At 35.5% G+C, this 12,047-nt stretch overlaps 1 protein-coding gene across 14 annotated transcripts in view; it reads right to left on the reverse strand.

Moving 5' to 3' along the window:
- unc80 (unc80, NALCN channel complex subunit) overlaps positions 1-9,453 on the reverse strand; it is a 61,223-nt gene extending 51,770 nt beyond the window's left edge. For 6 of the 14 annotated variants that reach the window (XM_069501199.1, XM_069501197.1, XM_069501196.1 and 3 more), the window contains exons 1-15: positions 9,263-9,453; positions 8,959-9,112; positions 8,622-8,648; positions 8,124-8,144; positions 7,739-7,884; positions 6,765-6,930; positions 6,063-6,279; positions 5,353-5,540; positions 4,742-4,902; positions 4,566-4,668; positions 4,200-4,303; positions 3,744-4,119; positions 3,525-3,664; positions 1,568-1,597; positions 418-562 (exon numbers count right to left, since the gene is read on the reverse strand). In XM_069501199.1, the coding sequence (XP_069357300.1) occupies positions 418-562; positions 1,568-1,597; positions 3,525-3,664; positions 3,744-4,119; positions 4,200-4,303; positions 4,566-4,668; positions 4,742-4,902; positions 5,353-5,540; positions 6,063-6,279; positions 6,765-6,930; positions 7,739-7,884; positions 8,124-8,144; positions 8,622-8,648; positions 8,959-9,096 (1,962 nt within the window). In that variant the 5' untranslated portion in view covers positions 9,097-9,112; positions 9,263-9,453. The other 8 variants (XM_069501200.1, XM_034972976.2, XM_069501205.1 and 5 more) reach the window with 5 other exon arrangements.
- Between the last annotated feature and the right edge of the window lie 2,594 nt (positions 9,454-12,047).

The following is a 12,047-nucleotide window of genomic DNA, read 5'->3' on the forward strand; positions in this document are numbered from 1 at the left end:
GGCTCGTACACTGAGGGTTCCGTACTACAGTCATATTTTTTCGACATTTTGCACGATAATTCAAAAACTATGATGCATAAAAATAATTTAAAATCTGTTTTAGAATGCACAAGTAAAGCCCTTTCATATGATACCCCACTTGATATAGTTATCTTACTATCTACGAATATTGCAAATAATAATTATTAGTTCATGACAATTTTTTTTTTGTGTGATCTAACCCTAAATTCACGGTTTTCAGATTTTCCCCCTAAAGCCAGCTATAAGACCCACCTACCTGCCAAATTTCATGATTCTAGGTCAACGGGAAGTACCCTGTAGGTTCCTTGACAGACAGACAGACAGCAAAGTATAAGGGTTCCGTTTATCCTTTTGAGGTACGGAACCCTAGAAAAAATAGGTATGATTATTTCTCACTTGTCTGGTTTTGGAAAGATAATCAGGCGAAGGCGTAGGTGTGTGTTCTGTTACAGTAATAATGGGGTTTTTCTTTTTCTGAACGTTTGTTGGCTTTGCGTTCGGGATCCCGTGCGCTCGCTCCGTTTTGATTTCGCCAATATACCTGCAATAATGTTTTATACTAGTTTGGAAATATTAGGAATAACGTGTATATATTAAAAAATCTCTAAAAAGGGTATTTTATTTTATCTGTTTATGTGTAAATGGTGTACACATATAAATACATTATATTATTTATCTAGGTGTACCTAATAAAAGTTTGAATATAATTATTGTAATTTCAGCTTATTTATTATTTACGCAAGTGAACCGAAATAGTAGTATTTTGTATATAGTTATTTCGTGGTTTAGGTTATTCTACAAAACCATTTATTCATTTTTTATTCATTTTCTCCTTTACTTACTTTTGTTTTTGCAAATTTCGTCTAATGTCATGCAATTTGACGCCTCTTCCTTAATTACTTGAAGGGATAACATGCTTATAAATGGCAATATAATACTGCAATATTTATAATGATTTTAAACTAAGCCTAATCTTTTTCTAAAAGCTTAGTATGAATAAATTGAGTATGTAGTAGTTTAAGGTATAAAGCACGCATTTAAACAGTTTATTTTATGACTGACTTTAAGGACTAATACTTGACAAGCTAAGCCTTGTTTATTCTGCCGTTATTGCTACTTTTAAGTTGCTAAATTACAAAACTACGATCTAGGCATGAACAAATCAAAATGGTGGTTCTTCGGTTGTACAACATTTCTAATCTAAAATGACAGGTCTAAATCCCTTTCGCAATTTTTCCAGTGGAAATGGATAATAATACGCAGCAGAAAATAATGTACATCGACCTTTAGAAAGAGATAGCGGTTTTGTAGATCATTGTCTCTGTCGTTGAGACCGACCAAACGTCACATGGGTATGAGTGACAGAGACAACGCTCTACAAAGCCGAAACCTCATTCTTAAAAGTATGTACATTATTTTCTGTCACATACTGTAACTTTTAGACCTATTAAGTTAGAGATTGTGTATAACTGAATTAACTCTAATATGTTTTTACATTTGCAATCTAAATAAAGCTTCTACGTTCGTTTAACTTTTGCCGACTTACCCATTGTATGCTAACTCGTCTATGAGACAGCTAGCGACCGTAACGTTCGTCCATGAACAGTGTACAGGATTAAGCATAAACAACACGGGAGAGAGAGAGAGAAAAATTCATTTTAAATGGAATTAATATAAAAATTTTGTAAATAATGTATGTGTAGACTATTGCATGCTGTTTTGCGATTAAGAGAGTTTAAAATAAAAAAGAGTTACGAATTTACAAAAGGAGTAAAATTTTTAATGGAATGAAACTTAAAATTTAATTGCATTCTATTATTATGAATAGTAGCCGTATTATTTCTAAGCCTGAAATGGATATAAGGTGTCCATGGGCCAGCCAAATTATTTTTGTAACATAATGCAGCACTATAATTTATAATGAATGCTTTTCCATCTTATGCATTTCTAGAATGTAATAAACAAGAGCATATAATATTAGTAGTATGGATGAGATTGAACACGGCCGCAAAACCTGCAAGGAGGCGCAAAAACCACCAGGTAAGTATTTTTCAGTACTGAGTATGCGAGTGGCGTCAGCAGCATCGGGCGAGCCGTAAAAATTCGTGAGTGGAGATCGAACAACCTATACCAAGCGCCCGACACGACGGAATTTTGCTGCTGGCATTTTCAGTATTGAAAAATGCGTTGCGTGGATGTTTGTTTCATTGTGTTATACTCGTAGTAACAGCACAGCTTAAAGAGATCATCATGATCAACCCATCGCTGGCTCACTACAGAGCACGGGTCTCCTCTCAGAGTGAGAAGGGTTTTGGCCATAGTCTACCACGCTGGCCATGTGCGGATTGGTAGACTTCACACACCTTTGAGAACATTATGGAGAACTCTCAGGCATGCAGGATTCCTCACGATGTTTTCCTTCACCGTTAAAGCAAGTGATATTTAATTAATTAAAACGCACATAACTCCGAAAAGTTAGAGGTGTGTGCCCGGGATCGAACCCTCGACCTCCGATTAAAAGGCGGTCGCCCTAACCACTAGGCTATCACAGCTTTAAAGAGATCACTACCCATATTATAAATAGGAAAGTGTGTTTGTTTGTTGGTTTATTGGTTTGTTGATTTGCCCTTCAATCACGTCGCAAAGCAGCAACGGATCCCGGAGAATGACATAGGCTTACTTATGCCGAAAAATCAAAGAGTTCCCATAGGATTTTTAAAAACCTAAATCCACGCGAACGAAGTCGCAGGCATCAGTTGGTATCTCATAAGTCAGTCGATGGAGATGTCTAGACAGAGCAATACTGCGGGGCTACAGGAGATACAAGGGGTAGAGAATATACCGACCGGCAGAAGTCAGTAGATCAAACTTTAATTATTTTGCTTACCTATGACGAAGAGGATCAGTCTTTCAGGCATGTTGGGCGTAAATCAATATCAATATATTTTAGTAACTTCAGCCGGACAAATTGATATATAACTTAAACTGTTATGTGAAAAAGGAGATCGCCCGTAAACGGGCCCTCTTTTGTGGCGTCGTGTCAAAACATATATTTTTTTTTAAATGTGTTATTTTTTTACGATTATGTTTTATAACGACTTTTTTTACTCTATTATTGAAAATATCCACAATTACAGTTAACATGCATCTATTTTGAAGAAGTATTAATTAAATATAACCGCAATATCAGCAATATAAAAAATAAGATTTCTTCATAACCAGGGTGAATAAATAGAAATCGTATGCAGAATATAAAGAGTTAATTATTTGTCTACAAAATAAAATTAAATCCATGGTGACATAACAATTATATTAGGGGGGGCCCAAAGCTCCTAAGAAAATGGGCAATCTCTTTTAATACAAAATTAAGCTTTCTAATAATAATATTATGTATATTGGAAAAGATAAATCTAATTATTAAAAATTAAAATTGCGATATTAACTAAAACTACGATTAAATATTATGGAAAATTCGCATTATAATTAATATTATATTGACTTACCTAAGGCTCGGCATGCTTTTCCCCTTTATGAGGTTGCATTGAAATAAATCCCCAGAAAGTCTGGGAGCCAGCGGCGGAAAGTTGCTTGCGAGAGCCGAGTTGGGCCGATCGTCGGCGTTGTCGAGACTTCGGTGATATTCCTACAATGTTATTTTTTAATTAGGATTATATTTTCAAAGTAATATTTGCTACAAAAATTGCTAAGAAAAAAATATCTACAGATATCATTCTTACTGCAGTATGAAAACTGAATTTATGGTCTTCATGGCCAATTTTTTCCAACGCTTTTTCTGATTTTGATAAAAGCTTTAACTCTACGAACGCTTTCAGGTCGGCCATTTTCATTTTCCGTTTTACTTTTTCGCTCCCCCTTCTGGACATAATGTTATCTTCGTCGATCTTGGGAGCGAACGGAATTTCAGTTACAGGCGAAATATCCTTCGACTCAGGAACCTCCATGAAGTTTTTTAACGAATCTCTATCCTTTATTTCTGGACTTTGGTATATCGAAACTTCTATTTTAGGTATCGGCAAGGAATTACTTCTTTTTCGTGGTTGTATTTGCTTGGAAATGTCGTCGCAAATATCACGTAACCTAAAATCCATGCAACAAAATGACAAATACATTTTATATTTATCGACATTTATTTTTGACGAGGACCCATTTTTACTTACCTATTGTATAAATAATGTAAAGCCCAATATACACCTTCTTCCTGCCATTGCGATGCGAAAAGACATCGCAAAGTTGCAACGTCCAGGAAAGTTGCAGCGGACACCTAAAACGATATCCAATGAATACATCTCCACCCATACTACAAATGCAAAAATGTGTTTGTTTGTTGGATCTTCAATCATGTGAAAATCGGAGTTCTCACGGAATTTTCAAAAACCTAAATCGAATCGATCGAAGACGAGCTAGTTTGAAATATTTTACTAGCTTTTGCCCGCGACTTGTCCGCGTGGATGAGGTTTTTGAATCCTAAGTTGTACCGGGAACGCTTTGAAATTACAATTTATGGATTGTTCATTTCTACTTACATGTTGAATTTGTTTGATGCTGGTAGATTTTTCTGCAGAAGTGGGTGTACCTTTTAAACCGGGTCCACCGCCGCTATCAGATAGTGATTCTTTATCTGATGAACTGAAAACATTTAGCTACTAATAAGTTATTTAGATAATAATAAGTAGTCGAACATTATAGTATGACAGCTTACCTCATTTTAGTGATCTGTGGTAGAGGTTTTATGCCCGGTAGAGTCGGTTTGGTGGGATCTGATTTTTTCACTTGAAATATGCTAGGATCGGCCGCATACACCGTATACGCGCCTCTGTTTACGCCACTATAGTTTTGTTCGGAAGGTAGACGGTAAATAAACTGAAAAGAATAATGGAATATTGATCTATTTACTATAAGAAACGGGATTACCTACTTTAGGGCTAGGGTTGAACCATTGTGAAACCAAGTTTTTGATAAATAAATGTTTCATATTTCAATTTGTAATTTCCAACCAAAAGAATTATGACAGGTTATAATCGGCTTATTCCGCTATATCCTAACACGATAACATCAGCGAAGTTTGGACTCATCTGAAACTGCTAAGACCTGGAATGTTTAGACGGCGCCTCAGACTGAGTGACTCGGACTGATGATTTGAATTGGAGGGTTTACCCCATGTTCCTACTCAGTGCTGAAGCTCTCTTCGGGGATGGTCCCCGGGAAGATGGTCTCTTTGGATGAGGACAGACATGGCTCGTCCTCGGTGCTGGCCTGTTTGGACGGTACATCAGATGGTGAGCCAGATATGGTTTGAATTGGAAGGTTTACCACATGCTCCTCCTCAGTGCTGGAGCTTTCTTCAGGGATGGTCTCCGGGAAGATAGTTTCTTTGGGCGACGACAGCCACGGCTCGTCCTCGGTGCTGGCCTGTTTGGACGGCACTTCGGACTGTGAGCCCGATATAATTTGACTTGGAGGGCTGCTATTTACTGCGCTTTCTTCTTTTGAAAATTTACCTAAGGATATTTTTTAAATTTTATTGAGTGTCTTCGACTTTTTAGGGGCGCTGTATTGTTAAGGGCCAACGCATACAGACAGAGTGGAGTTGAAGTGAGTGTACTTTTACATACAGTTGAAAAAACAAAAGAAGAATGCACACCAGCTTGGGCGCACTTGGGCTTTCCGCACGGGGTTGTGCTTAAGTAAATAAAGCTTAGTTTGGTTTGATGTCAAGAAAGATGTCGCGCCTCAGCTCTGTCGTGAGCGTTGCACCTAAAATCGCACACGGAAATTATTGAGCCCAAATATATTGAGGTTAACAAAATATTTTGTGCAAAACAAGTAGTCCAATCTGTCATATGAATGTACATTGTACAAAAACAGATATCAGCTGGGCTTGTGTATATTTTAATCCTTAGTCTATGACCTGCGCAAACTGCTGTCTTGCAACTTTCGATTGGACTACTTGATTTGTGATCACTGTATTTGAAACAATTAAATATTTTGTAGTTAATTTTTTGAATTATAAAAAAACTTACGGCCCATAAAAACGTCTCCATGGTGAGGTCTCCTTGCATAGTTTCCACCAAGTGGCTTGGGCTTAGGCTTCACTAAAGTAGTGAAGCACGCCGCATCAGGATGCCTAAACTCCCACAAAGCCTGCCAGAGCTTTAAACCATTCTCTAGTCTATAGTTGCTGGTGAAATCGGATTCTTTCAAGTGATGGGATATAGGAGCAAAGAGGAACACAAAAAGCTGCAATGAACAAATCAACTAAGTAAATATACAGTTTAAAGGAGGGCTACTTTTGATGACCGGCCGAAATATATATTTAAAGAAAAATTGTTTTGAAAGTTTAAGGCTAAATTAAAAAGCACTATCTCAAACAGACTAAGTTTGTAACTTACATTGACATTATGTATTAAATCACCATGCTTAAATTATATTATTCTACAATAAATATGTATGTTTAGATTAGGTTTCTCTTATAGGCAAACTTTTGTCCTTTTTGCGCAATAAACTATTTAAATCTAATTATAAACATTTTATAAAAAATTGTGACAATTTTTTTTAATAGCTTCACTAGTAATCTGTACGTTGATTGGCCTGATTGAACATGACTTTGTTCCAATCTTATTCAGTGAAAATGCATCCCATTGTATATTTTAGAAATACAAAAGTTTGGTTTCTTACATAAATAGGCAAACTAAGAAAACTTTATAATAGTAAGAAACACTTACAGTTATAGCTGGTACAGAAAATAAATAGTGATAAGGATTGGAGTAATATTTTCCATTCTCATAGTCATTATCGGCACACTCATCCGATGCATCAAGTAATATCCAATGTAAAGTGTAAAGAAGTTTGGTTTCCACATTGCCCAGGGTTTGCATGTTGTCTTTTACTCTGAAAATTAATAAATATAATCATCATAAACCAATCACCAAGCATCACAACCAATCACCAATCACTGAGCATGTGTCTCTTCCCAGAATGAGAATGGTTTAAGCCATAGTCCACCATGGTAGACTAGTGCAGATTGCCAGACTTCACACACCCTTAACCCGGCGAGATTTTAATTTTATTTATTAAAACACAATCCCTTTACTTATATTTAAATGAAAAACTCAGTCATATTTATATATTTCAATCGTTTTCATTACCAAAGTTAACGCACTCATTTTTAGTTACAAATCAAAACAGTCTTCCATAAGAGGCATCAATCCTTTTTCACTATACAAATCACTTGCCCCACGTACGTATACTAGTGTCTATCTCGAACGCCGACTGATGCAACACTTTGATCACGCCACTGTGCCCTTCCGCATTACCTCAGCTCCAGCTACTCAAAGCAGCTACCACATAACTTATAATAATAAAAATTACCCCAGTAAAAAGAATTGGTGGGGTATGCTACACCCCACCACACTCCCGCCGGGTTAAGAACTTTATGGGAAACTCAGGCATGCAGGTTTTATTCTGAAGAGAGCTCCAGCAAGTAGCAACCTACCAACCTACATTCAGTAGGATTAATAAAATATAATAATCACCTTTGGTACTATTATATTTTAGCTTTTGAACTTTATCTTGACTCTAGGCATTGACAGGTCAAGAATTACACTATAAAGCATAAAGAAACTGTTAGCTTGTTAAATATAGTTGAATGGCCCTGGTAAACCAGGAACATAGGTAAATGAAGACATGAAATATCTACCTGTTGTGCAGAAGGCCCGCTAAGGCATGCATCACATGTGGCAAAGCTGCTTGTATGAGCCGCCATCGTGGGATTGCTTCTATAGCGTCCGTAAGATTGGTCGCTAGTCCAAAACGCAGATTTTGCACCAAAACTTTCTCAAAAGACTGAAAAGTAATTCGGAAAAATTATACTAGGTAGGAGGTAACTACATATATAGAATTTGTATAAATACACATCACAGTTGGGTGGTTATTCTAAGCACCACAGTAGCCTATTAACATCAAATTACTGGTCAAAAGCCGTCTCTCTCAAGTCTCATACGAGAGAAGGAAAGGACTATCATTAACTATAAAGAAATATTTTATTTTCACGAATATTATGTAGGTAAGACGTAGGTACTCACTTTACAAGCTTCTTTTAATTCCTATAGTGGAATGCGTGAAAAAGATATTTCTTCTATAATTTAACGACATTTTATAAGTACCTACCAGTTTATATTACAAAAGTAATAAAAAAGAATAAAATCTAAAATCTTTTCTAAACTAAGTAAAATTCATGATTAAAATCCAATTTGTATTTTGTAAACAAGACAAGTAGAAGTAAACAATAACAAAATAACCGTCACTGTCAATGTCAGAAAAGTCGTTGTCAATTTGACAGCCTGTTTTACTTTTAAAGTCTTCCCAGCTCTGGATGTCATCTTTAAAAAAAAATTAAAATAGAGTTGCCATAACAATTTCAAATCTACTAAACTGGAAGAAAATCTGATTAAATGATACAGATATAATATTGTAGGTAGGTAACATCAAAGTTACAAATAGTTTCATGCACATTTTTAATTTAAGTCAATAAAAAGGGCAACAAGTCAAAAAGGGGTTATATTATTATTTTACAAACTTACGTGGTGTCCAGGAGCTCGCTGACAGAACTGCACACAACAAATATACAGCTGTATGTACAAACAAAACATCGACACAACATACAATAGACACTAGATATGACAAAACAAAACATAGATGTACCTACATTTAGATTATTAAGCCTTTCAGTCTTTAAAACATTAATTTATTTAGGTAGGTAGTTATTGTAGGTTGCTGGTGAGCTTAGAAAAATTTGAACAGCCTCATGATTATTATTTTTCAAACATTATTTTTAATAAGTACCTATATGGAGATATCGGGAACATTTTGCTTGGTTATTAAATAGGTAGGTACACAGGTAAATATATTCCGACTAACCATGCATGCCGAATCATGAACTTTTCCGAATCTTGGTCGCATAAAAGGTGTAGTTTGTCTCCATAGAAATATTTGTACGGCGATTGGCACGATATCTTCATTACTCGTATCATCTTCAGATAAATCTTTGAGTTTCATTTTCAACTAAATGTAGCTAAAAAAGCAATAGATAGATAGGTAGGTTGGTATGTATAATTATTTATTAGATTATTATGTATAAAACCTTAGATTAACGAGAATCGAACTACGAGGTACTTAATTGTAAAGAATAAAAACATTAAACTAGATCCATGCACTTACTTACCAACTTAGAAAATAAATACGTAGATATCTATTAAGTGAGATGAGCTAAGAAGGACCCCATTAGGTGAGCATTGTCGCACTTGCAATATTAGGTCACTTTGGAAGGTTGACGAGCAATGTTTACATAAGCAGGGGTGGAAACGGTTAGGTACGTGATAATGACACGGGAAGGACTGATGTTACGAACCCGAGGGAGGCTCGGTTGAGAGTGAGCCTTTGCGCATTCGCCTAAGAGACGAGCTTAGGGTTTACACTTGAATGCTTAAATAAATTGTAAAGTTGTTTCAATTTCAATTACTTAGGTTGTTCCCGGCTACGTCCACTTATTCTGATTCCATTTGATAGGCTACAGCACTGACTCATTACTTACCTAAGTACGTTAAGACGTATTTTACCTAATATACCTAAGAGCTTTCATTTTTAGCATGCCATATTCATTTCTCTACTCGCTAGGTACAAGTACTAGGTAGGTTTACGTATTAAGGCGATAGAACAGTAGTAACAGATCTTAGTATTTAGGAGTTAGGACTAAGATTTTAACTCAGTGACATGATTTAATACGTCAATGTTTTACCTACCATAAGTTTAATCAAGTATAACTTACCTACTCATGTATTGTTAGGCTTGGACGAATAACGCATTGTATAATAATTAATCAGCAAGGTGGTTTTATACATAAATGGCGAGTGGCGGAGTGTACGTAGCTTTTTGTATAATTAGCGCATGCAAGTGCACTGAAAAAATGAAAAAATAGGTAAGTAGGTACCTATATCCTCTTAATACATTTATAATTGACTTTTATAAGTCTATGATCTATATCTGTAATCTATATACAATACATACCATAGAATAATTATTGGTTTCGCTACATACCTATACATATAGGTACTATAGGTATTAAGTACCTATTCGGTATTCCTACTTAGGTAAGTACTAAATATTTACTTACCTATTTTAATTGTTTGTCTGGTGGGAGGCTTTGCTCGTGTCTACCACCCTACTGGCAAAACCGTACCGCCAAGCGATTTAAGCGTTCCGTTACGATGCGTGTGGAAACCGTTGAAGGGTATGAGTTTAATAAAACTGCTATACCTCTTCCAAGTTAGCCCGCTTCCATCTAAAGACCGCATCATCACTTACAGCAGTCAAGGGCTAACTTGTACTTAATTGAATAGAAAAACGTAAGAGAAGAATATTCAGTGCCAACCCTACAAAGATTCCATTGATTTGTGCGCACAGATAGTTGCGAAACAGCAGCCCACAGCAGCCTCTCGTTGTCATAGCAACGGCAATATGGCAGCTGAACTGGACCATTGAACTTTTGCTCAACTTTTGTGATCTTGATTGGATCCACAAATTGAGTTTTAATCATGGACCTATAAATACTCGTTTTTATTTAATTAGGTATTCCTATCAGTTTATACTTTAATACGGAGGTCTGTTACACTATCGATATTATCACGCGATACGCAATACTTACATACATCGCGATCCTGTACATCGATGAAATACTTAGGTACCTAATGATGGTATTGACATCGCAAATATAATAATGTATCCATCCGGATGTTTTTGAAATCCTGCGATACAATCACGATAATTGGTATTGATAGCGAAACTGTGTAACAACCGTTAAGTATTCAGTTTCAGCTGCAGCAAACATTCATCTTATTATAGGTCCTAATAATAAAATCAGTTTGCCACATCTTATTTTTTAAGTTTTTACCAATATAAAATATGAATAAGAGTTTACATATACGTACGAAAATTAAACTCTATTATGTATAAGTATAAGTTTATCATATGCCATCTACGATGTTTTCGAATAATATTTGAATGTACTTAAATATTCGAATTTTAAAACTTGTCGGTAGGAAACGGAAGGAAATTACACGTGGCAGAGCGCAATACCTGCCGCAAAACCAAGAGATTCGAATGGTTATTTTTGGATTTTTTAAATAGCTACCCCCATTTTTACTTGAATGACTTTTTTATTTCCTTGTTTCCCACGTGAGATTTTTCTTTCTAATCGATTTGTTGATTTATTGAGAAATATCGTCGGTATACTTACAGAAGCGATGCCATCAAATCTTATGTAACTTCTACCAGAGAAAACTTATAAATTATTAAACTTTCCTTGTTATTTTCTGTTACTACTTGGCTATGCAAGTTTTCTGTATAATTTAAAAAATACACAATAACATGTTCATTACCTAAATTGGTTAATTTATGGCCAGTAAAGCCCATAGAATAAACAGTGTTGCTTTATGTTCACATAGTGGCGGGCAATTTATAAATAGAGTCCAATAGGGTGTGGCGGCGGCAGTAACATTTCCTACTTTATAAAATTGTTTTCCACTGTTTCGCTATACATTAAATAGAAAAAAATACGAAAGGAAAAATGAAAAAAATGGTAAGTACCTACTGTATCTATTTATATTTCCAAAAAATCAAAACTAAGTATAAAAAAGTCCTAACTTGTAAACTTTTGGCTGAATAGATTTGGCCCAAAAATTCCGCCCTGTAGTGAAACAATCAAGGCTTTAGTTTATTAAGTATGTAAGTACCTATATTATACTCTATCTATGCCAACGAAAAACAGAAGGTACCTACTTACAACATACCAATCACATCCATGTAATGGTATTTTAAACAAAACTATGTAAATTTCATTATTACTACTTACCTACTTACCTACATAAATTTTCCCAGTACAATCGAGAAACAGGCTAAAATAGTTTTGAGGCCGAAGATTACTATAGCGATTGGCTGGGCGGTACAGAAAT

This window comes from Maniola hyperantus, chromosome 10, assembly GCF_902806685.2.
Source record: "Maniola hyperantus chromosome 10, iAphHyp1.2, whole genome shotgun sequence".
NCBI lineage: Eukaryota > Metazoa > Arthropoda > Insecta > Lepidoptera > Nymphalidae > Maniola > Maniola hyperantus.